At 25.9% G+C, this 26,017-nt stretch overlaps 2 protein-coding genes across 5 annotated transcripts in view; one reads left to right on the forward strand and one right to left on the reverse strand.

The window, feature by feature from the left end:
• Nucleotides 1–738: 738 nt before the first annotated feature.
• LOC122500458 (ubiquitin-conjugating enzyme E2 W) lies at nucleotides 739–5,359 on the reverse strand. Of its 3 annotated transcripts, none has more exons than XM_043609395.1 (4): nucleotides 5,072–5,359; nucleotides 3,666–4,028; nucleotides 3,463–3,538; nucleotides 739–1,448 (listed from the first exon to the last, which is right to left on the reverse strand). In XM_043609395.1, exons 1-4 carry the CDS (start codon nucleotides 5,093–5,095, stop codon nucleotides 1,435–1,437), a joined length of 477 nt encoding a protein of 158 aa, XP_043465330.1. In that variant the 5' UTR covers nucleotides 5,096–5,359; the 3' UTR covers nucleotides 739–1,434. The 3 variants fall into 3 exon arrangements, with proteins under 3 accessions (XP_043465330.1, XP_043465331.1, XP_043465332.1); XM_043609396.1 differs by having other exon boundaries at nucleotides 3,666–4,016; nucleotides 5,072–5,356; XM_043609397.1 differs by lacking the exon at nucleotides 5,072–5,359 and adding an exon at nucleotides 4,481–4,612 and having other exon boundaries at nucleotides 3,666–4,016.
• Nucleotides 5,360–12,416: 7,057 nt separating this feature from the next.
• Nucleotides 12,417–26,017, forward strand: part of LOC122500440 (eukaryotic translation initiation factor 3 subunit C) — a 120,016-nt gene continuing 106,415 nt past the window's right edge. For both annotated transcript variants that reach the window (XM_043609364.1, XM_043609365.1), the window contains exons 1-2: nucleotides 12,417–12,569; nucleotides 13,182–13,287. In XM_043609364.1, the coding sequence (XP_043465299.1) occupies nucleotides 13,195–13,287 (93 nt within the window). In that variant the 5' untranslated portion in view covers nucleotides 12,417–12,569; nucleotides 13,182–13,194. The remainder of the gene's footprint in view (nucleotides 12,570–13,181; nucleotides 13,288–26,017) is intronic.

Below are 26,017 nucleotides of genomic sequence, written 5' to 3' on the forward strand. Positions count from 1 at the left end.
AAAATAAATTAAAATCATTTTCATTATCACTTTTAATTTCATTTTAAGCTTAATTCAAAATATTGTCCAACACAAAAGTAGGTGGAACTACCTGTGAATGGAACTTTATCTTCAGTAAATTTTAAAAATAAGCAAATTTTTATAGTTTGATATTTATAACTATAGTATAAAAAATTTAAAACTTTCTACTTATTTTTTAGTTTCCAAAAACTATTTTTTTTAAACTTTTAACGTCTACATGTCATCGATTGCATTTTAAACTCCGATTTGCGCATAACTTCATTCAAAAATATAGTGATATTTAAATAATCATAGAGAAAATAATTAAAGACTGTTTTACCAAAAAATAAAAACAACTTTGAATTATTAATTAAAGTATTAATGATTTAAAAATATTTAAAACAACTTAAAGCATCATTCAGAAGAATATAATAAAAAAAGACTTTTTTATCAAAAATGCAAAACAATTTATTTCCTTTGATTTGTTAATTAAAGTATTAATAATTTTAAATAATTGAATGATTTAAAGTATCATTCAGAAGAAAATAATAAAAAAGCCTTTTTTTCATAAAAATGCAAAAAACTTTATTTATACCTTGATTTAATAATTAATGCATTAAAAATATTTGAATTTTGTGCAAAAAATGGAATTTATTAAATAAATTTAGTACACACATAATGCACAATGTGTTTTTAATAATGTTCGAAGAATAGACACAAATCATCTAAAAACACACGTTTTTTTCAAGACGTAAGAAAAATTTATTTCGAAGCATAAAAAGCTGTGGTTAAAATTGGTGCCTAAATATATAATAATACATATTTTTTTCTTTATAAATTGATTATACGCAGACGCAGTGTGTACACTGTTCAACAAACCCCTATTATGTAGTCTCAAATATCTTTACAGGATTTTATATAATATATATATTTATATGACATTGTGCTAAATGATTTGCATTTTCATCGCTAAATCTACTCAATATTTGACTTTTACATATAAATAATCATATATGCACTCATTCTAAACACGCCTCTGCGAACAATTAAATATTTCTTATATAATTTTTTTCTTTAACACGTTTGCCTTCTTGATCACTTGTTTTTTTTGTTTTTTTATTTGATCTAAATGTTATTATTTCCTTCAAAAATTAATCCACTATATATAATCTAACGCGCATTATTTTCTAATAATAATTAAACAAATCATAAGTTTAACGTCATATTTTTTAACATATTACAAATTGATAATAATTATTTTAATATTGATGTGGTATCATATACACTTCCTCTTTTTTTTTAAATTAATGCATAGAGGGATTCTCTGTCACTTTTATTATTTTGAAAAAAGAAACTTGTCATTTAATTCCCTAAAAAATGGGCATATCAAAGCACTCTGGGTGGTTTATTAATCACTTTGGCCAGTCAGCTTCATTATACACTGTCGTCTGGAAAAAAAGTTTACGCTAATTTATTTTATTATTCAAATTTACAATTAAGAATTAGTCAAATTTATGATTAAAGCTTAGAGTTTAATTTTTTGTGAAGAAATTGTAGAAGCAAATTACATTTTTCAATTCAAATCTTACAGAAAATTTTCTTTTTCTATTTTACAATGAATAAAAAAATATATAAATGATTAATAAAAAATAAATAAACGGTTAGTAGTTAATAATAATAAATGATAAAAATATTAAATAGTATGTAATAACTATAAATGTTCAATTATCATTTTCGCTTAAAGTTTAATTTGTTCTTCTAGGAACAAGCAAATTCAGGGATGCCAACAAAATTTAATTTTTTTTCCTGACTTTTCCCTGATTTCTAAACAAAATTTTGACTTTTTCCCTGACCCTAAAGAATATTCTGGTTCACTCTAAAAATTGATTAGATACTCAAAAAAATGTTTTATTACATTACCTTTTGAAAATTTAAAAAGAATATGAATTAAAATTTTTCAAAAAAATTAATTCAACAGAATTGTTATTTAAAAGTATGAAAAATTCAGATTCTCAAAGATTTTAATTTGAAACCTTTTCAAAATTGAATTATTTCTAAAAATCCAGGCTATAATGATTTTAATATTCAATTATCTAAAATTTTAACTAAAATTCATTTTTAAATCAATTTTTATTAGAAAATTCTACGAGAATTCAATATTATTTTAAAACAAAAATAAATAATTTATTGAATAAAATTGAATTCTCTCGACGAATTTTAATAAAGACTTTAAGAATAACATTTTTAAAGAAATTCGATAAATATTGTATTAAAAATAATTTAAATTCTGCTATGAGTTTTATTATTTATGAATATAATTGATATTCTAAAAATAATTTTATTATTTATGAAAACAATTGAATCCCTCTAAAAAAATGTATTATTTATGAAAATAATGGAATTATTGCTGAGAAATTTGTAAATAATTGAATTCCTGTGAAAATTTTATTAAAATAGTTGATATTGAAATAATTGAAGTTTTAATAACAATGTTATTAAAATTTTTGAAAATAATTGCATTTTAGAGAATAATTTTATTATTTATAAAGATAATGCAAATTTTGACGAGACTTTTTAAAAATTTTTCAACATACCTAATTGATTTCTGAAGAATTTAATTACTTTTGAAATAATTTTTCTGCAATAATTTGTAACTTCTCCAAATTTTCATTTTTTTAGTGTTTTTAACTAAAATTCTTCTATAAATACATTGTTTTTAATATTTATTTTAAAATATATTAAAAAATTTAACTGATTTCAGAAGAATTTAAATTATTAAAATTTTTCAAATATCTAAGTTCTTTAAAATGTCTAATTAAATTCATTCAAAATTGAAATTTTATGAAATTTCAAATTAAAACCTTTTGAAGTTCATCTATTTGTAAATGTTATAAACGCAACTCTTTTAAAACTCAATTAATTTTGAAATGTGTAAGTAAAGTTATTCATTAAATAATTTATAAGTTAAAATTTTTTTATAGTTTATGAGGCAAAAAAAGACACCAAAATTGAGAGTTTTCTTGTGAATTCTAAAAATTTAATTTTTCCAAGACTTTTAATAAAAATTCCTGACTTTTCCCTGGTTTCCCTAACCAACTCTAGTTCACCTGACTTTTTTCCGCTTTTCCTGACCTGTGGCAAACTTGAAATCTTACAAAAAATTTTCTTTTTCGTTTTTACAACATTTGAACGATAAATAAAAAATAAATATATGATTTAACAAAAAAATAAGTAAATGTTTAATAGTTAATAATAATAAATTATTAAAATACTAAATAGAATTAACTATAAATGGTCAATTAACATTTTCGCTTAAAGTTTAATATTTTTTGCAGAAAATTTTCTTTTTCTATTTTAAACGAATAAAAAAATAAATAAATGGTTAATAATTGATAATAATATATTATTAAAACACTAAATGGTAATAACTATAAATAGTAAATTTAAAAAAGTGATGCTTACCATGATACCACCATTTCGTCTTCTTTGGATTTTTGTTACAAGTTTTGACATAAAACGAATTGTCCGGTGGTCTTGTCTGAAATAAGTTAAGTTTGTTTGAAAATTCGAGAAAAATAATTTTATTCACAATTAAGTAATAAGTACATATGTAATAGACTTTTTACTTAATTTTACAGAAATACCAAATTTGCAATTATTTTTACCTTTTCTTTGCAACTACTCAACATTGATATAATACTCAAACACACACTTTGCACACTAAGAGCTGGTGACCAATCGTCCGTTAGAATTGAGAGGCAAATGTGGCCATTACTGTAAATATGAGGATGAACAGGAATATTCCCACCAATAAATGTCACCTCAGGAGAATCAAAAGGATATTTCGGACTAAATTTAAATTGCAATTGAAAATGTTCCCCTTCGTATAAAGTTCCTTTTGCACCCTCCATATTTACAACCCATTGATTTAAATTTTCATCCACATTATCACCATCCACATACATTCCAGGTGGTGGCTCACGAATCAAAGACATCAACTCCTTTTGCAGACGTCTCTGAAAAATACACTTAATTTAAAATTTAATTAACTTTAACACAATTATAGAAAGTCTAAATTCAAACAAACGAAAAGAAATGATTATTCTTTCAATTTGTCACTAAATTATATTTAGAAACAACAAAATAATTTTTATGTATTAATTTAGAAAAATAAAAAAAAAATTATTTTCTTTGTCTTCAAATTTAATATCATGCGAAAATTTACAATGGACATATATATTCATCTTGGAATTTAAAAAAAGTGTTTATCAATGAAAGATAATCAAAGAAAGAAAATAAAAATAGATGACGACAAATTATATATAATTATTATTGAATACAAAGTGACAGTTCATGATTAGAAGTTTATCAATGTCAAATAAATTCACTTTCTCATAATCTTTCAATTTTCATTTAAAATGAAAACACAATAATTTCAATAGAAAATATTTTAAATAATCTATAATCAAAAAATTATTACCAGATATATTTTTGTCATATTTTCAACACAAAGAGATGGATGAGACGTTATTAAAAACTTTTTTAATACAAAAACATTACAAGTGCGACACGAGAGTGTGGTGAAATTATTTTACTTTATTCTTACAGTAATATAACTATTGATTGATATAATTCAATTAGAAAATTAAGTATTGCAAAGCTTGTAAACTTATGTAATCTAATTGAAACCAATATTTGTCTGGATTGGACAATTTTACAAGACCAAATTTGGTGAATATTTAAAACTAAAAAAATTAAAAAATAATTACAATTTTTATACTCAATTATTAACAAAATTATAATTTCAAGTAATTTTTCAATATTATCCAAAATTAGAAATAGATTTCTAAACATTAAGTTTATTCTTAGTTTTTTTCATAAAATAATAAATTATATTGAATAAATCATGTTTTTTATGATAAATCAATTTTTCCTACCTTTTTTAAAATTGTCAATCAATAAATTTTTTAAATGTAATTATTTTTTCTAAGGCTAAAATTTTAATCAATTCCTGTATTATAGATTCATTATTTTAATAATTTTAATGTTATGAAAATTCTTTGAAACTCACCTTTGACGGGGAAAAGTCCTCCATTGTTGTTAAACCACTATCCTTTGAAAAACATAACCATTCTTCATTATGGGATATGACAACTGTTGTTTTACACAAAATACAACGCTTAATTCTATTCAATCGACAATCCTTGTAATCTATTATACATTTTAAATGATTTTATAATCATTCACGCTAATTTAAAATAGAAGAATTTGTTTTTTTTCATCAAAAAAAAAATTTGTCACTCCCGTAAACTTTGACAATTGTGCTAAAAAATATTCTCACTCAAATATTTTCAATTTCAATGTTCAGCGTTGGCACTTATACTTGCGTTACGCTGTGTATATACGGCCATGACCTGTTGACTAGTGAATACGGCTTAAGCCTGTGAACAGAGTAAGGCTGCGGTTACACCTCTGCAGGCAGCCTGCCTGCCTGCAGGTTGTCATGGTAACGTACAAGAGTAAGAGAGTCAGTGACTTCAAACTTCTCCCTTACTCTCGTTGCTCCTGCCTGCGCAGGCAGGCAGCCTGCAGAGGTGTAACCGCAGCCTAAGGGTACAGTCACACGATCAATGCATCTGCATGATGCATGCATGCACAAACATTTGACTGTTCACACCTCAATTTTTCGCTCTCGAAAAATCATTTTTCTGGCGGGATATTTAAAATTGATTAAAATTTAAAAATAACGTATTACTAATTTTTACAATAAAAAATAAAAAAAATTGAACGTTTATTATAAGGAATTAATTGTAAATAAATTTCTCTTAATTTGTGGCATATTTTAATATTGTGAATTTTTATAATTTAAAATATGCCACTAATTAAAAGAAATTTATTTACAATTAATTCCTTATAATAAACGTTCAATTTTTTTATTTTTTATTGTAATAATTATAGTAATACGTTATTTTTAAATTTTAATCAATTTTAAATATCCCGCCAGAAAAATGATTTTTCGAGAGCGAAAAATTGAGGTGTGAACAGTCAAATGTTTGTGCATGCATGCATCACGCAGATGCATTGATCGTGTGACTGTACCCTAAGGGTGGAGTCCCATGACAGCGTTTTGCGTTACGTCGTAATGGGAGAGAAAAAGACGCAAATATACGTTTGCTGTATTCTCTCTTATTACAACGCAAAGCAAAACGCTGCCATGGGACTGCGGCCTAAGGGTACGGTCCCATGATAAGCAGAAAACAGAATGCAAAGCAGAATTTCGTGAGTGCAAGAGAGATAGTCAGATATCACTATCCTTTCCACTCTCACGAAATTCTGCTTTGCATTCTGTTTTCTGCTCAGCATTCTGTTTCCTGCTCAGCATGGGACTGCACCCTAAAGTTTGGCGGAATCGCCAGACTGAATATAATTTTTTCTAGCGAGACTAGCACCGGTAAGTTCTCAAATGCGCCACTGGACAAATGCGCCACCGGTCAAATGCGCCACGGATCAATTGCGCCACTGGACAAAGGCCCCACATTTGTCATATTTGAGGAAAGTGAAAAGTTTGTTCGAGAGATGGAGCTAGGTGTTCTTGGTATAGAAATTTGTCAAGTGAATTCAATTTCTTGCCAATTTCGCTCCGTATAGTGAAAATAAATTTAAGTGAAGTGTTAATTAACTGGTAATTAATTAAATGTTCTATATCAATTGCGGATAACATTTTTGAGGTAAGTTGCTGTTTTTATTTTATATTAATAATAATAATAATAAATATTATTATTATTATTGTTTAAAGAAATGTGGAAATTTTTTTTAATAACTAATTTATGAAACATTTTATTTTTAAATCGTTTTTATTTATATTTTTTCTTTGGAATAATTTAATAATTCCTTTAATAATAAGATTTTTTGATATTTTCAAAAGCTCTTTATTTTTATAGAATTAGTTTGTATTTTAATTAAATAACGAGATTAAGAATTCTTTATTGTATTATACTTAATTTTACTTTCATAATTATAAATTAATTGCATTTATTTTAAACTTAGAAAGTACTTAAGTTTTCTTGAAGACAAATAAAATATAATTTATTAACAATTGTAATATTGAATATAATTCTATTTTCTAATTTGAATTTCATTTAATTAATTTTTTAAATTAGCTAACGTAAAAGTTTTTCTGAATTCACGTTCATACTTTTAGAAATGATAAGACTTCTTATAAAGTTTCAAATATTACGGAAGTTTAGAAAAATTATTCCAATTTTTATTTTATAATTAATGGTATATTTATATTAAAAACAGTAATATTTTAAAAAATAATTTTTTTTTTTGGAAACGTAATATATAAAAAAAAGCAGGCTTCGCACTCATCTACTAAAATCTATACTATTTACTCCTTTTTTTGTCAAATTTCTGACACTAAAAGATACATTTTCACAAATTACATTAGTTTAAATCCTCTAATGATTGAAAAAAAATTATTCTCAATCAATTTTTTGTGATTCGATTAAAACGAGATTTTTTTAATCGTCAAATTTTAATTTTTCGATTGCTACTTTTTACTACTATTTTCAGATTTAAAGCTACTTTCTCTGCTACTTTTTTAAAAGTAATTGTCGAGTGCGAAGCCTGAAAGAGTAATAATTTATTAATTATTTGACAATGGTATTGAATTCTATAAATATTTCATTATTTTAACCTCTTAAAATATGTGACTTCTTTTTTTTAGATTCTGATCAAAGTGAAGCTCTGATGATTAAAATCGAGCCTTAAGATGTAGTGACGATAAAAAAAAGTTATAAATAATTAGGCATCACAGACCGTTATAATTTTAAAAATTATATTAAAGCCAAATAATATAATTAAAAGTTTTAAAAAATATGTTAAAATTGAATCTCAATTTTTCGACCATATTTTGTAACTTTATTCGTCAATTAAATTTTTTTAAATAAAATCCTTATTTACCCCTCTATTATTGCTAAATTAATATCTATCCTATCTCTCAAAAATATTAAACAAAAACAATTACAAATTGCATTATTCTATAGAAAAATTATATTAATAACTATAGAAAAATTATAAAGTGAGTATAAAAATTGTAATATAATTAAGAATATAAATTTATTGGCAAAAAAATTATTTTATTGCCAAAATGCAGACGACAATCGACTCGAGCTCCAGGAAAAAAATAAAATTGCAAACGAATATAAATAAGATCTTCTCTTGTTTTGTTGAAAACTTCACGCTTCCAAGCGGATTTTTAAGATTAAAAGTCGATTTTCGGCTGCATTTTGGCAGAAAATTTTACACAATTTCTATATAATATTGGAGTTTACTGATTTGTCTTTTTTTAAATTAATCCTTGGAGTTTTGCGCATCAATACATGGTAATTTAATATTAAAAAAACATTGCGAACATTCTTCAATTTCCAATTGTTTAAAAGAATTTTCAATAACAATTATAATTATAATTTAGTGTCAGAAATTTGACAAAAAAAAGGAGTAAATAGTATAGATTTTAGTAGATGAGTAAGAAGCCTGCTTTTTTTATATATTACGTTTCCAAAAAAAAAATTATTTTTTAAAATATTACTGTTTTTAATATAAATACCATTAATTATAAAATAAAAATTGGAATAATTTTTCTAAACTTCCGTAATATTTGAAACTTTATAAGAAGTCTTATCATTTCTAAAAGTATGAACGTGAATTCAGAAAAACTTTTACGTTAGCTAATTTAAAAAATTAATTAAATGAAATTCAAATTAGAAAATAGAATTATATTCAATATTACAATTGTTAATAAATTATATTTTATTTGTCTTCAAGAAAACTTAAGTACTTTCTAAGTTTAAAATAAATGCAATTAATTTATAATTATGAAAGTAAAATTAAGTATAATACAATAAAGAATTCTTAATCTCGTTATTTAATTAAAATACAAACTAATTCTATAAAAATAAAGAGCTTTTGAAAATATCAAAAAATCTTATTATTAAAGGAATTATTAAATTATTCCAAAGAAAAAATATAAATAAAAACGATTTAAAAATAAAATGTTTCATAAATTAGTTATTAAAAAAAATTTCCACATTTCTTTAAACAATAATAATAATATTTATTATTATTATTATTATTATTAATATAAAATAAAAACAGCAACTTACCTCAAAAATGCTATCCGTAATTGATAGAGTAGAACGGGGTGAAATAGCCATGGTGCAAAAAAGCCATTTGACTTTAATTTGAAAACTATTAAACCGATTTATCAGCTATTTAGAATATAAATACTATCAGTTAATACGCAACTTTTGATACTAGTTTGGATGTTGTACCTATATTAATATAATTTTCATTGTAATTTTAATTTTTGAGTTGCTCTGCGTATAATATTTCGATGAACTTTTCGAACATATTACAACCTGTTTAAATGAACGGGTAATAAAAGTAAATGTTTGTACATAAGGAGAAAACTATACTCAAAACGTATACAATGTTAATTTTTGGAAATTGAACTGAATTTAAAATTTATTTTAGCTCTTAGAAAAACTTGTCTTGGGGGTGAAAAAGCCAGGGACAAAAATCCATTGAATATTATGTGAAATTCATTTGTTTTCTACTTAAATTAACCTTCTAATTTTACCAAATTTTCGCGTGTTTACTTAATAAAATTAATTAAACACGACGAAAAAATAGTATAAAGTGCGTTAAAAAATAAAAAACGAGAAAACGGTTGCAACAAAATATGGCATCTGTGGTGAAATTTAAGGAAGACTTTAAAAAAAGGTACAAAAACTTGGCAGTGTAAATCGAAAACAGGTAAACTTAACATAATATTCAATTTTCCTTGATGAAAGCTCTTTAAAATTTATTAAAATATTTTAAAAATAAGATTATTTGTCATGTAAATAAAGGAAAACTATAAAATTACAAAAATTAATAACATATTTTGATAAAATCGCAAGGTGGCTTTCTCCCCCCACCAGGTGGTACAAAAAAGCCATTTGCAGAGGTTTCGTAAAACTCTTATAACTTAGTCCTTTCATGGGATAAAAAATATTTCCGTCAAGAATATTCAAGCTTAACAACTAACCTTTCAATGCCAATTGGAAATTTGAGAAAAAAATTTTTAATTCAGATTTTATAAATTAAAATGTAAAAATGTGGCTATTTCACCCCGTTCTACTTTATAGAACATTTAATTAATTACCAGTTAATTAACACTTCACTTAAATTTATTTTCACTATACGGAGCGAAATTGGCAAGAAATTGAATTCACTTGACTAATTTCTATACCAAGAACACCTAGCTCCATCTCTCGAACAAACTTTTCACTTTCCTCAAATATGACAAATGTGGGGCATTTGTCCAGTGGCGCAATTGATCCGTGGCGCATTTGTCCAGTGGCGCATTTGAGAACTTACCACCAAGGTTATAGGGCGGTATTCATAGTCCCGACTTAAGCAAGGACTTAAGCTTTGCTTGATCAAGTCGGTCTTATTCGATTGAGTCGAGCTTAAAGGCGCTTGCACACTTCCAAATTTTTAGGCGAGCAGCGAATTTTCAGGCTGGAGTCCCATGGTAGCGTTTTGCGTTGCGTTTTGTAACTAGACAATGAGTGCAAATAGAGCAAACATATATCTCTATCTCTCTCACACTCATTGCCTAGTTGCAAAACGCTGCCATGGGAATTCAGCCTCACGGCCTTGAAATGCACATTACTAAATATGATTGGCTCTGACAAAGTACATTTTCACGCAGCTTTTTGTAGAGCCAATCATATTTAGTAATATGAGTTTCAAGGCCATGAAAATTCGCTGCTCGCCCAAAATTTTGGAAGTGTGCAAGCGCCTTTAGACCATATGTATTCATAGTCAAAAATAAGCAACTGCTTGGTAAAGGAAATGCACCTTGAGGTTGAGTCCACAATAAAATAAATCGTCTCAATTTCGATGCGCAGTAATCAAAAATGTATGTACGCGCATCGAATCGTCTTGATAGTCGAGACGATTTTTAGCTATTCTGGAATCAGCCTCAGGGTGGAGTCCCATGGCAGCGTTTTGTAACTAGGCAATGAGTGAGAGAGATGGAGATATATGTTTGCTATATTTGCTTTCATGGCCTAGTTACAAAACGCAACGCAAAACGCTGCCATGGGTAGTGTTCTTAAATTCTCGAGAATTTAAGTTGGGGTAATTTCCCTAAGGAAATTACGGTAATTTAATTTTTTTAAGAGAGTATAAGGCTGCGTTTACACCTCTGCAGGCTGCCTGCCTGCGCAGGCAGGAGCAACGAGAGTAAGGGAGAAGTTTGAAGTCACTGACTCTCTTACTCTTGTACGTTACCATGACAACCTGCAGGCAGGCAGGCTGCCTGCAGAGGTGTAACCGCAGCCTAAGAGAATTTAAGAGAATATTGAGAATTTAAGTTTATTTATTTAAATAATGTATATTTATTATTTTTATTAATATAAATACATATATTTCAGCACAATTGCGATGATTACTTTTATCTAAAAGAATTCTTCAACTTATATATGTAAATAAAAAAAAGTAAAACCACAAATTTTTTAAGTTATAAATTTAATGTCATTTGCATTTATAAGGTTTATAAAATATGCGTAACTTAGTACGAATAAAAGTTTAGATACTTTTGAATATAGACATATATAAATAAAGAATAAGTAATATATTTAACATTATATACAATGAATTTAAAATTTTTTAAAATAAATATTTTGAAATTATTTGTGAATAAAGGCTCTCTGTCAGCTCTGCTGCGAGAGTAAGAGAGAAAAACCATTTAATTTGAATTTTCTGAATCTCTTACTCTTATGCGTTACCATGACAACCTGCAGTCAGTAGAGCTGTGCAAGTACCTTTAATATATAGCATTTGTGGCATATTATTATTTAACAAAATTTACAGAAGAATTTAATTTTTTGTATTCATTGCTTTTAAAATATTTCCATTTTACACTCTATGGTTTTGTCATTTTTTAAATCTTTAAATATATAGTCACTTAAATAAACAAAATAACAACTACTAAATAAAAACACAACGTCGGACAATCGAATTTACCACAGAGCAATGACAAAAGTGAGGTTATGTCACATTCTCTTAAATTCTCAGAGAATTTAATCGTCGGTTATATTCTCGGTAATATTCTCGTTCTCGGTAATATTCTCTGGGTAATATAACCGACTTAGAACACTACTAAAATCAACGCAACGCAGTCATTCGCAGACAAACGCAGAGTTTTTGGATCCTATTGGAGAAAGGCCTATAGGATCCAAAAACTCTGCGTGTCTGCGAATGACTGCGTTGCGTTGATTTTAGCATGTGTTGCTATAGCAACCGACGCAGACGCAGAGTTTTTAAAAACTATTGGAGAAAGGCCTTTATACATTTTCGACGTATTATACGTATAAAAGTGTATAAAACTAGGTAAAATTATAGCAGATTGCTAAAACTTTTATTACGATTCACAACCCTGATTTTAGGTGCTTGTGCTTGTGTTGTGGAAAAAAGGAAAATTATTTAATTAATTAAGTGAATTGAAGTTTTAAGTAAGTAAAATTGACCTATAATGTTAAAATTAATCTTATTTACCTGTAGGACATGTTTAAATAGTCGCAGAAGAAGTTTCTTTACGGTGTTTACACAAAATAATGTTAACCATGTGTTTCGGCAACATGCCGATTGTTTTACACTTATTTCAACAATTTTAGAATAATATTCATCCAGTTTTCACATCTATTGTTCATTTAGAAACTTCAGTGATCATTCAAATACAAATTTCTCTCTTTTTTAATGAAAAGAAGACATTCCATGCAGCGATCACTTCAAAATGAATCTTAACCTCGAAAATCACTGTATGCATTTTTTTTTGAAACGGTAGAAATATTATTGTTAAAGCATTGATTTAACGGATTTAACAAATAAAGAAAGATAGATTTATAGATTTTAAAACCTAGGCTTTGTGTTGTGTTGATTAATGCGACGGAATATAAGAATATACCATTTTTTTGACACGTCAATATGTTCTATACAAGTACAATGTCAAAACTCCAAGAAAATTAATTTAATAAAAGTTGAAAATGTGCATTTTATTACAATAAAAATGTAAAAATAAACAAAATAGATTATTGGTGAAATTTTAATACAGAGATTTTTTTTAGATAAAGTTTCAACATGAGTCGTTTTTTTGCAACTGGCACTGACTCCGAGTCCGACAGCTCGTCAGAAGAGGAGCAGATTCAACGCGCACCAGCAGCAGCATTTACTGTAATTTCAATTTTTAATTATATGTATATTATCAGGGTTGTCACAGGTCAGGGAAAAGTCACGGATTTTTATTAAAAGGAGTGGAAAAAATTACATTTTTAGAATTCATAAGAAAATACAATACATTCAATTTTTTCAATTTATGACAATAATTTCTTTTTAAATAAATTAATTCTTGAAGAACTATCCTAAAATTATTACTTATAAATTATTTAATAAATAACTTTACTTACACATTTCATAATTAATTGAATTCTGAAAGAGTTGCGCTTACAATTTTCATAAATAGATCAACTTCAAAAGGTTTCAATGTGAAATTTTGTAAAATTTCAATTTTGAATGAATTTCATTAGAAATTTGAAAAAACTTAGATTTTTGAAAAATTTTAATAATTCAAATTCTTCTGAAATTAGTTAAATTTTTTAATATATATTTAATTAATTATTAAAAACAATGGATTTATAGAAGAATTTTAGTTAAAAACACTAAATTAATGATAAATTGAATAATTGAACTGATAAATGAATTTTGGAGAAGTTACAAATGATTGAAGAAATTCAATTATTTCCAAAGGAATAAAATTTTTCGTCAAAATTCAACTATGTTCAAAAAATTTTTAAAAATTCTTATCAGAATTTTAATTATCTTTATAAATAATAAAATTCTTCACCAAAATGCAATTAATTTCAAAAATTTTAATAAAATTTTTGTCAAAATTTCAATTATTTTCAAAAATTTTCCTTGATTCAGTTATTTTTAATATTTCACAGGAATTCAATTATAAAAAAATTTCTCAGCAATAGTTCCATTATTTTCATAAATAATACATTTTTTTACAGGGATTCAATTCTTCTCATAAATAATATAATTCATCGCAAAATTTTAAGTATTTTGCTTCCTCAAAGAAGAAGTATTGTAACTTTAAAAAATTTTGCAAACTGGCCGGTTTGCCCCACCCCCTGTGGTAAACCGGCCACCCCTATGGGGCAAACCGGCCAGTTAGGTTTTTTATCTATAATATTGCATTTGTATTATCTACAATAACAAGAAATATAAAGAATCATGTGAACAATGGTTGTAATAATGTAAATAATAATACAGGATTGAATTTTAATTAAATAAATAATTTTTTTTAATAACAAAACAAAAAAGTTAGAAATTATTAGGAAATTTATATTAAAGGGTGTAATTCTCATTGGAAGATAATTATTTATCATTGAAAGTAAATATTTTAATGAAAAAAACATTCTAATTAATAATAATTTTCGTGAAACTCTGATGCAATGAAAATATCCTATGGCCGGTTCGCTCATTTCGGAAATATTGACACCTGGCCGGTTTGCCCCACTCTCCCCTATATTTTTTTTGGATTTTTAATTTTTCAAAAAATCGTTTTTTGCCCATAACTTTAAAAAATGTTAGGACACCTATAAATGCTTTTCTCTAATTTTGTAGAAATTTTATAGACACATCTTTTGAGCCCTTATTGAACATTTTTTGTCCATATTAACCGGAGATACATATTAAACTTTTAGAAATCTAAAATTTTAGAAAATAAGACTTTTTTGAAAATTTGGTTGAAAAATGTAAAAGTAATTTTAAAAATATTGTTACCAACTTGTAGAGCATTAAAAACGCTTCAATTGACCTATTTTTGACGAAGTTGAAGTCCACAACGTTGATCAACGAAAACGTATTTTTAATTTATTTGAATATTATGGGTAAGAATTACTGAAGTGGGCCCCTATTTTTCATTGGGTCGATGAATTTTTCTCATTCTTATATGTTTCGATAGCTTATGATGGTATAATAAAAACCTGTAAATAGTTTTCCGAAATTCAAATATTTACCAAAGTTATTCAAGGTCAAAGTTATTTGTAGCGTTTTAGTTTTAATAAAAATTGGTGGAGAGATTACATGAGGAATTGTACTTTAGATAAATGATCAAAATTTTAATTAAAAAATATAATTTGTTTAAATAAATTAACTTTTTAATTTTTGGGGTTAAAAAAAAAATTTGTTCTCCATCTTTTTTTTTATTTTTTTTAATAATCAAATATAGAGAATACTTTTAAGATTTTATTTGAACAATCAAAAAGTGGGATTCTCTATTACTTTAGAACATATAATATTTTTAGTTACAAAATTTTTTGAAAAGTTTAAGAGATTTGAAGCAAAACAAATGAATAAACTAAACTCGACAACTTTAACCAAAAAAATTACATATTAACAATCATACATATATGGGCAAATCTCTGAAAACTTTAACATTTGAATTTGAATTTTTTTAAAAAAATTTTTGTGTGCACAATTTTGATATTTTTGGTATTACATCTTCGACCAAAATAAATTTCATTTTTATTACTGTACAACCATTATTAATTTGGTAGCCTTCTATTTTAAAATATAAATTTTTGGAAAGAAAATAATGTTAGGTTATCTAAATCTGTATAACAAGATATACATAAACATTTTATCTCCTACACTAAAGTAAGTTATTTCTCAGTATCACAACTACATAATTAAACATGAAAATAAATATAATAAACGTCTAATACAACTAATAAGGACAAAATTAAAATAAAAAAAATTAATGAAAATTTTTTACGTATAATTATTTGAATTAGTAACATGAACTTTTCTAATTATTTGATTGGCTGAACTGTTTTGAAAAATATCGAGGATCTTAATATAACCTTCAAAAAACACTAACAGTTTCATGAACGTTTAATAAAAACTGCTGCCAAGTTGTATATTTTTTTTATAATTTTGGTGCTCATTTCATGAACACTTTACTTCCTCATGAAGATAAAAATAATAGAAATATATGAATAACTTTTTATAAATTATGTAAAAGTGATTGAATTTTGAGTCAATTAATGTATTTTTAAATACCCTACAAGATAGTTACAATAACTTAATAGTTAAACAAAAATTTTCAAACAAAAAAGTTGAGAAAATGTCATTTTTAACAATTTTTGGTTTTTAAAATACCAATAATTTAGAAATTTATTATCGAATTAGGTTCAAAAATAGGTCAATCGAAGCGTTTTTTAATGCTCTACAAGTTGATAACGATAATTTTAATGTTACTTCTACGTTTTTCAACAAAATTTTCAAAAAAGTCTTATTTTCCAAAATTTTTGATTTTTAAAAGTTTAATAACTCCGGTTAATATGGACGAAAAATGTTCAATTAGGGCTCAAAAGATGCGTCTAAAAAAACTCTACAAAATTATAGAAAAACATTTATAGGTGTCCTAACATTTTTTTAAAGTTATGCGCTACGGGCAGTTATCCGATCCACGCCCTCAATTTAAAAAAAATTCAACCCAAAAGCTCTTCATGATTTCGAGATATTGATGAAAATGTGATGTTTACATACACACACACACACACACACACGGAATGACATTTTTTAAAAATGTCATTTTTCAACTCCTGAGGTCAAATAACATAAAGATATGTCAAAAAATCGAACTCGAAAAATTTTGGTATTACAATACTTCCTCTATGAGGAAGTAAAATAAATAAATATTACTTAAGTGCCTTCCGTTGATAAATTTTTCATTCCGCGTTTCCTTTTTCTCGCTTTTTATTTTATTTTCTTTGATTTTCTTTCATTTTGTCACTTTTTGTTACATTTTTGGTTACTTCGTGATAAATAACATGGAACAAATAAATGCGAAACTTCAGATTGATTGGAAAACGATTGATTTGACCAAGCAACATATTTGACGAGGGACAATTTGAATATCCATGTAAAAAATAATTAAATAAGAATTAGAATAAATAAAAACATATGCACAGTTTTAAATTCATCTAAAGTAATATGTGCCCCAATTTTTGAGCAAATTAAATAAGAAACTTTGGAGAAATTAATGATTTGACCAGCGACATACTTTCCGTACTATACCAGTATCACAAGTATCCAACAATTATTTTGCTTAAAATATAGTTGAAAATAAAAATCACGCACATAAAATTTGAATGACAATAATTGTGCCTCTTATTTCAAATTTTTTCATTTAGTTTTTTAATGTTTATTTTATAAAACAATTTTTAGAAGATTATATGAGCGAATGGGAAGAAGAACTCGCCGAGCGCGCGGTTGTAAGGGATAATATTAGTCAGGTAGCAGTGAGCGCCTCTGGGCCACACACTGCTACCTGACTGGAACTATCCCTTTCGGTCGAGCGCTCGGCGAGTTCTTCTTCCCATCCGCTCATATCTTTTATAATTTTTACTTTTTATTTTTTTTAAGTTTGTTTATGGAATTCTTAAGATATTTTTAAATAGTTTATAAAAGTAAAAAACGTGTATTCCAAAAAAATCTTATTTAAACAGTTAAAATACTTTTAGAAAAAGTAAAAGTGACACTTGCAAAATTTACGATTTGTAGAGGGCCCCAAACATTGCGATCTCAAATTTGTAAGAGTTTGCGGTGCCCCGCACAGAGCCTCTCCTGACTGTCTAAAATCAAAAAAACAAAATTTATTCTTTAGTATACATTAATACCTAGTGGACTAACCTGATGAAATTAAAAAAAAGTAAAAAAAAAGAAAATGCGGTACTTTTAAAGTCAATTTTTAAGAAATGATGATTTTGATCTTTTGAATTTTTGACTTTAAAAGTACCGCATTTTCGTTTTTTTTACTTTTTTTTAATTTCATCAGGTTAGTCCACTAGGTATTAATGTATACTAAAGAATAAATTTTGTTTTTTTGATTTTAGACAGTCAGGAGAGGCTCTATGCGGGGCACCGCAAACTCTTACAAATTTGAGATCGACAATTTTTGGGGCACTCTACGAATCGTAAATAACGGTTAAAAAACGAAACAATTTTTTCTTTTTTTAGTTTTTATAATGTACTTTAAGGTGCAAAAATCGTTTTTAATATTTTAAATAAAATGACTGTGAAAAAAAAATATTTATGTGGGACCCATTTTTTGCATTCGCAAACGCAAGTACGCCTTAAAAGCATGTAAATATTTAAAAATCATTAGTTTTTATATTTTCACTTAAACAGCCTAAATATAAAAACTAATGATTTTTAAATATTTACATGTTTTAAAAAAGAAAATAAGGATTACGATTTAACCATTGATATAAATTATTTTGTTTTTTTTATGTTTTTCTTTATTAAAGTTCACAATACCATGATTTTGCAAGTGTCACTTTCACTTTTTCTAAAGGTATTTTAACTGTTTAAATAAAGTTTTTTTGGAAAACACGTTTTTTACTGTTATAAACTATTTAAAAAATCTTAAGAATTCCATAAACAAACTTAAAAAAAATAAAAAGTAAAAATTAGAAAAGATATAATCTTCTAAAAAGTGTCCCTCAGTTTTTGTGTCGCTGGTCAAATCAAAATGGTTTTATAAAATAAACATTAAAAAACTAAATGAAAAAATTTGAAATAAGAGGCACAATTGAATTGTAATTCAAATTTTATGTGCGTGATTTTTATTTTTATTTTCAACTATATTTTAAGCAAAATAATTGTTGGATACTTGTGATACTGGTGTAGTACGGAAAATATGTCGCTGGTCAAATCATTAATTTCTCCAAAGTTTCTTATTTAATTTGCTCCAAAACTGGGGCACATATTACTTTAGATGTATTTAAAAGTGCATATGTTTTTATTTGTTCTAATTCTTATTTAATTATTTTTTTTACGTGGATATTAAAATTGTCGCTCGTCAAATATGTCGCTTGGTCAAATCAATCGTTTTCCAATCAATCTAAAGTTTCGCATTTATTTGTTCCATGTTATTTATCACGAAGTAACCAAAAATGTAATAAAAAGTGGCAAAATGAAAGAAAATCAAAGAAAATAAAATAAAAAGCGAGAAAAAGGAAACGCGGAATGAAAAATTTATCAACGGAAGGCACTTAAGTAATATTTATTTATTATTTATTAAACGTTCATAAAACTGTTAGTGTTTTTCAAGGTTATATTAAGATCCTCGATATTTTTTCAAAACAATTCAGCCAATCAAATAATTAGAAAAGTTCATGTTACTAATTCAAATAATTATACGTAAAAAATTTTCATTAATTTTTTTTATTGTAATTTTGTCCTTATTAGTTGCATTAGACGTTTATTATATTTATTTTCATGTTGAATTATGTTTTTGTGATACTGAGAAATAACTTACTTAAGTGTAGGAGATAAAATGTTTATGTATATCTTGTTACAGATTTAGATAACCTAACATTATTTTCCTTCCAAAAATTTATATCTTAAAATAGAAGGCAACCAAATAATGGTTGTACAGTAATAAAAATGAAATTTATTTTGGTCGAAGATGTAATACTAAAAATATCAAAATTGTGCTCACAAAAATTTTTTTAAAAAAATTCAAATTCAAATGTTAAAGTTTTCAGAGATTTGCCCATATACGTAAAAGCATGAAATAGACACGAATTTATTTGTTTTGCTTCAAATCTCTTTAACTTTTCAACAATTTTTGTAACTAAAAATATAATATGTTCTAAAGTGATAGAGAATCCTACTTTTTCATTGTTCAAATAAAATCTTAAAAGTATTCTCTATATTTGATTATTAAAAAAAATCAATAAAAAAGATGGAGAAACAAATTTTTTTAACTCCAAAAATTAAAAAGTTAATTTATTTAAACAAATTATATTTTTTAATTAAAATTTTGATCATTTATCTAAAGTACAATTCCTCATGTAATCTCTCCACCAATTGAGCGGCTGGATCGTAGAAGGGCACGTAAATTTTTCTCGGCCGAAATCTAAGTCCCCTGAACACTCAAAATTTAACTTCTGATTTTAAATATTTTAAATACACATCCTTATAGAAAATTTCATTCCGCATCTTTTTTTCTTATGAAATTTTTTTGTATCTATTTCCGTTTTCGAAATATTTGGGAAAAACTGTTTTTTTGAAAACTGTAAATTTAATGACATATGGGTCAAACCATTTTATTTCGCCTAATGTATTTTTGATCTTTATAAAAAATTTCAATATTTCGGGAAAATATTCTTATATGTTTTGGGATTACGAAATGCACAATGATTTGTAAAAAATAATTTCATTTCATATAAAAAAAGATATTATAAATTGAGAGTACATGAAAAAAGGTTACATTGACATTTTGCATTACAAAATATTTAAAAAAAGGTGTAATCTCTTTAAGAAATATAAAAAAAGCGATTGATATTTATTTTTAAAGACTTAATTTGTGATTTGAACTTAATAAAAGTATCAAATAATTTATAATAAACTGTAAAATATGTTATTTAAGTTTCTGTATGAAATGTCATATCTATCATATTTAACAATTTTTTTTGACAAAGTAATTTAATTTTCGTAAATCAGAATTATTTAAATAATAAGTATTTTAAATACACTTTATTATTATTTAAATACTTTTTTGATTATCAACTGAGAAATATAAAAAAATTTAGACCGACAGATTGGCTCAGTCGGATAGATGCCTGGCGTTGGTGGTCGTTTAAGGACCAAGGGTATAAGTATCCTTGGTTCGCGCCCACTTGGCTTGGTATTTTTCCGGCACGTGAGACAATCTGAGCGGGAGGTTTGACGTCGAGGTATAATGATGTGCACCGTCGATTATTGTCCGGTACACACCATTAGAACTCGACTGTCGATAAACCGGTTGTACTCAGAGAGGTTTTCTACAGTTTCCCTCTTCTCTGGCGAGAAAACCCATTGACGGGTGGTCCAGGCGTAATGCGAGTACTCCTAATAAAGTCGGCTGTAGACGCAAATTAGGTTAATATATGTGACCTGGTCTATGAAAAGGGACCTTACGTGTCAAAAAATCATTTTTTACTTTTTTGTTAATTCGGATAGGGTTTGAAACGCTCTTTAAGATGGTGAAAACCAAAAAATCATAAGTTGATTAGAAGTTTAAAAAAAAAAATTTTTAAGTTAAAAGAAACAAGAGTAAAAATACGAAAAAACTGATTTTTTGTTACTATACAAATTAAAATAACGAAGACGATAATTTTTTATTATTTAGAAAAGTTGACAGTTTCTTTGACAACTGTCAACAGTTAAAATTAAAATTTAATATCATATTCGTAATCAGCGACCTCAAAAACCTTATTACTGTCTTTTTTACAAAAAACAATCACTTTTTAAAGAAGTTGACAGCTGTCAACTGTCAAATTGTCAATTTAACATCATACTCGTAATCAGCGGCCTCAAAAACCCTTACAAACATGTGTCACTTATTTATACTTATTGTTGCAAGTTAGAAAACTTAGATTATTTTTTCTATGTTTGGGGAGTTTGTTATTAATTTATATAAATAAGGACAGTATTTTATGACGCTGAAAATTACTGGATTATGCCCTGAAAAACTGATTATTATGCGAAATTATGCGTTGAAAAATTAAAAAGTGCAAATTGATGCTTTTGAAAGAAAAACGTTATTAAGGACCCAAATAAAGCTTTTAACATTATGTTAATTTTTTTTAAGAAAAACCACCAACATTTTGAAATAAAGCAACTTATTCTCTATAAATATAGAGTAAAGGTCATCATAAGAAATATGTTTTGCGATGACCACGGTAACAAGGAGCTGGTTTCTCAGAAATACAAAATTCAAACAAATTTAGTTAAAGTAAAAGATTAAAAAATGCTGTGGGTTCTCAGCTGTAAAAAGATATTGTTTGGGGTCATCCATAAAGCATACTTAATTTCCGAAATTTTATCCCCCCCATCTTGATACTTTTTTCAATAATGATTAATATGAAGCATGATATTTTATGGACCCCCCTACTCCTTCAAATATCACATGCTTTATGGACGACCCCTTTCTTAAAAAAATAAATCATTCTATTGAGGTGAGGAGTAGATTTTTATGTATTAAAAAAGCCCACTAAACTCAAGAAAAATCTGAGATTCAGTGCAGTAGTTTTTGAGAAATAGTGCGATCACCGATTTGCAAAATGCTGTTTTAAGAAAAACGAGTTTAAAATTTTATCATACTCTTTCATTAGACGAAATTTTGTTCCGGGCTACAGGAAGCCGGACTTAACTGAACCTTACTTCAGAACTTTAAAGCTTTATATCTCACTCAATTTTTAAAATATCAACTTATTATTTTACAAACATATGTCTGAGACCCTACCCACACAGTACCGAAACTTTCCTAAAAATTTATTAAAGATTTACTTGCAAACTTCAAAGAATTTACTTGCAAAGTTAGCTCAACATTTATTGAGCATTTAAATCTTTGGAGAATTTTCACTAAACTTTGCAAGTAAATACTTCCAAGCTTGCAAGTAAATTTTTAGTAAATATTTAGGAAATTTTCGGTGTTGTGTGGGTAAACTTAGAAAAAATACAAGAAAAGAAAAACCGATTTTTTGAAAATTACAACTAGGATTGCCCTTTTAATTATTGATGATTAATTTTATTCATAAATTTATGATAAAATGTATTTATAAATAGATATTTCGTTAATTCAGATTTAGACTGTGGAATATTTTTATATTTTTTGCACGAAAAATAAAATTATGCGAGAATTCATAAATTGTGCAATGAAAAAAAATTATGCGTTTTGATGCGACGTTAAATTTATTTTATTTTATTCATAAACATGATAAAACGTAAAAAATATAATTATGCACAATTATGCGAGAATTCAAAAATTGTGCGATGAAAGAAAATTATGCGTTTTGATGCGACGTTAAATTTATTTTATTCATAAACATTATAATACGTAAAACTTTAAACTTTCTTTAAATTTTTTAAAATTATGCGATTATGCGCTTCGCACAAAGTGTAGGTCTCTATATATAAAGAATTATTAAAAAAAAAATTTCATTACTTGTATGTTATTTATTTAGATACTGTGATTCACGGTGAAGAAAATAAGACTAAATTGATTAAAAAATATTAATATTTAAAAAGGTTACAAGGGTTTTTCTAAGTTAAACTTTAACTGCTGTTTTCATGAAAACTTGTTTTCGCACGTAAGACCCTTTTCACTGTCCAGGTCACATATAGAAAATTTCTAAAGTAGAATGGTTATGCTTAATCCAAAAAAGTATTTCTCGGGGACTCTTGTCGAAGTGCGTAAGGCCAATAGGGCAGGAGTATAAACAATATAAATAAATATAAAAAAATTTACTTTAAAAATGAACCATTCTTCATTTTATCGGGATTTTGAATGTTTGTAACTTCGTTGGAGAAACCCCGATTTATGCCAAATTTTTTGAGCATGTTGATTGAAGCAATATCTTCCTGCTACTAAAATTTCGCGATGGGTTTTGCACTAGTTTTCAAAAGAAATTGATTTAAAAAAAGTGTTTATTTTGAAGGTTATTGACAAGTATTATAGCTGACTTGAAGTTGGTTTGTTTTAAACTGACTTTAAAAAAATCGTTTTATTTTGAATTTGACTTTTATTGCAAGTAGCAAACCAACTTCAAGTTAGTTATAATACTTGTCTGTAACCTTCAAAATAAACAATTTTTTTAAATCAATTTCTTTTGAAAACTAGTGCAAAACCCATCGCGAAATTTTAGTAGCAGGAAGATATTGCTTTAATCAACATGCTCCAAAACTTTGGCATAAATCGGGTTTTCTCCAACGAAGTTACAAACATTCAAAATCCCGATAAAATGGAGAATGGTTCATTTTTAAGGTAAATTTTTTATATTTCTCAGTTGATAATCAAAAAAGTATTTAAATAATAATAAAGTGTATTTAAAATACTTATTATTTAAATAATTCTGATTTACGAAAATTAAATTACTTTGTCAAAAAAAATTGTTAAATATGATCGATATGACATTTCATACAGAAACTTAAATAACATATTTTACAGTTTATTATAAATTATTTGATACTTTTATTAAGTTCAAATCACAAATTAAGTCTTTAAAAATAAATATCAATCGCTTTTTTTATATTTCTTAAAGAGATTACTCCTTTTTTAAATATTTTGTAATGCCTGTCAATGTAACCTTTTTTCATGTACTCTCAATTTATAATATCTTTTTTTATATGAAATGAAATTATTTTTTACAAATCATTGTGCATTTCGTAATCCCAAAACATATAAGAATATTTTCCCGAAACATTGAAATTTTTTATAAAGATCAAAAATACATTAGGCGAAATAAAATGGTTTGACCCATATTTCAGTTCAACTCGCGATATTTCAGACAATTTTAAAAATTTTTCAATGAAACAAAAAAGAAAATACGTCTAAAGGTATTCTACGAATGATAAAAAAAGAAAAAAGTGGTTTTTTTTATAAACAAAATTGTTATTAATTTTTTTCTTTATTAATGTAAAAATCACGAACTACAATCTTCACGGCTCTTGTTTAACGGGCGAATTTTGAGTAACAGAGAACTTTCAGTGAGAAAGTTGTTCATTATGATCCAAAAAAGTTTCCTGGAAAATCATAAGGCAAATAAATAATTAGTGTCAAAATGGTGAATGTTTAAAGTTGCTAGCAGCCAAACGTGTAAAAAAAATTAATAACAATTTTGTTTATAAACAAAACCACTTTTTTCTTTTTTTATCATTCGTAGAATACCTTAAGACGTATTTTCTTTTTTGTTTCATTGAAAAAATTTTTAAATTGTCTGAAATATCGCGAGTTGAACTGAAAAATGTCATTAAATTTACAGTTTTCAAAAAAACAGTTTTTCCCAAATATTTCGAAAACGGAAATAGATAGAAAAAAATTTCATAAGAAAAAAAGATGCGCAATGAAATTTCCTATAAGGATGTGTATTTAAAATAGTTAAATTCAGAAGTTGAATTTGGTAAATATTCGAATTTCGGAAAACTATTTACAGGTTTTTATTATAACATCGTAGGCTATCGAAACATATAAGAATGAGAAAAATTCATCGACTCAATGAAAAATTGGGGCCCACTTCAGGAATTCTAACCCTTATATTTTTGTTAAATATGCAACAATTATTATTAAAATATAAATAAAACTCTACCTTTTTAATAAATTTTGGTGGCAGTATTGTTGCTTTTTCCTTTTTTTTCTATTAATTACTATTTATTGAAAAACTTTTTTCGTTGATAAACGTTGTGGACTTCAACCTGGTGTTTTTTGAACCTAATTCGATCATGAATTTCAAAATTATTGGTATTTTAAAAACCAAAAATTGTGGAAAATGACATTTTCTCAACTTTTTTGTTTGAAAACTATTCTTTAACTATTAGCTATTATAACTATCTTGTAGGGTATTTAAAAATACATTGATTGACCCAAGATTCAATCACTTTTACCATATTTATAAAAAGTTATTCATATACATATATTTCTATTATTATCTTTATGAGGAAGCAAAGTGTTTTTTGTACAATTTTAATTGAATTCCCCGAAAAATGTAGTTATTCTTAAAAATGTTATTAAAATTAGTCGAAAGAATTTATTTATTTAAAAATTTGTTGATAAAATTCTTTATGAGAATTCAATTTTAAGAAACATTAAATTATTCAAAAAACTATTTATTTTTGTATTTAAATAATTTAATTCTCGTATAATTTTCTAATAAAACTGATTTTGAAATGAATTTAAGTTAAAATTTAGATAATTAAATTTTAAAAGCATTATAGCGTGAATAGAAATACACTCAAATCTCGCTATAACGACCTTCTCTATAACGAGCGCTCTCTATAACGAGGGCTCTGTCTCTCGGTATAGCGAGGAAAATTTCCTCCCGATTACCCCAACTATGTATAAACA

This window comes from Leptopilina heterotoma, unplaced genomic scaffold (assembly GCF_015476425.1).
Source record: "Leptopilina heterotoma isolate Lh14 unplaced genomic scaffold, ASM1547642v1 Lhet_186, whole genome shotgun sequence".
Lineage (NCBI taxonomy): Eukaryota > Metazoa > Arthropoda > Insecta > Hymenoptera > Figitidae > Leptopilina > Leptopilina heterotoma.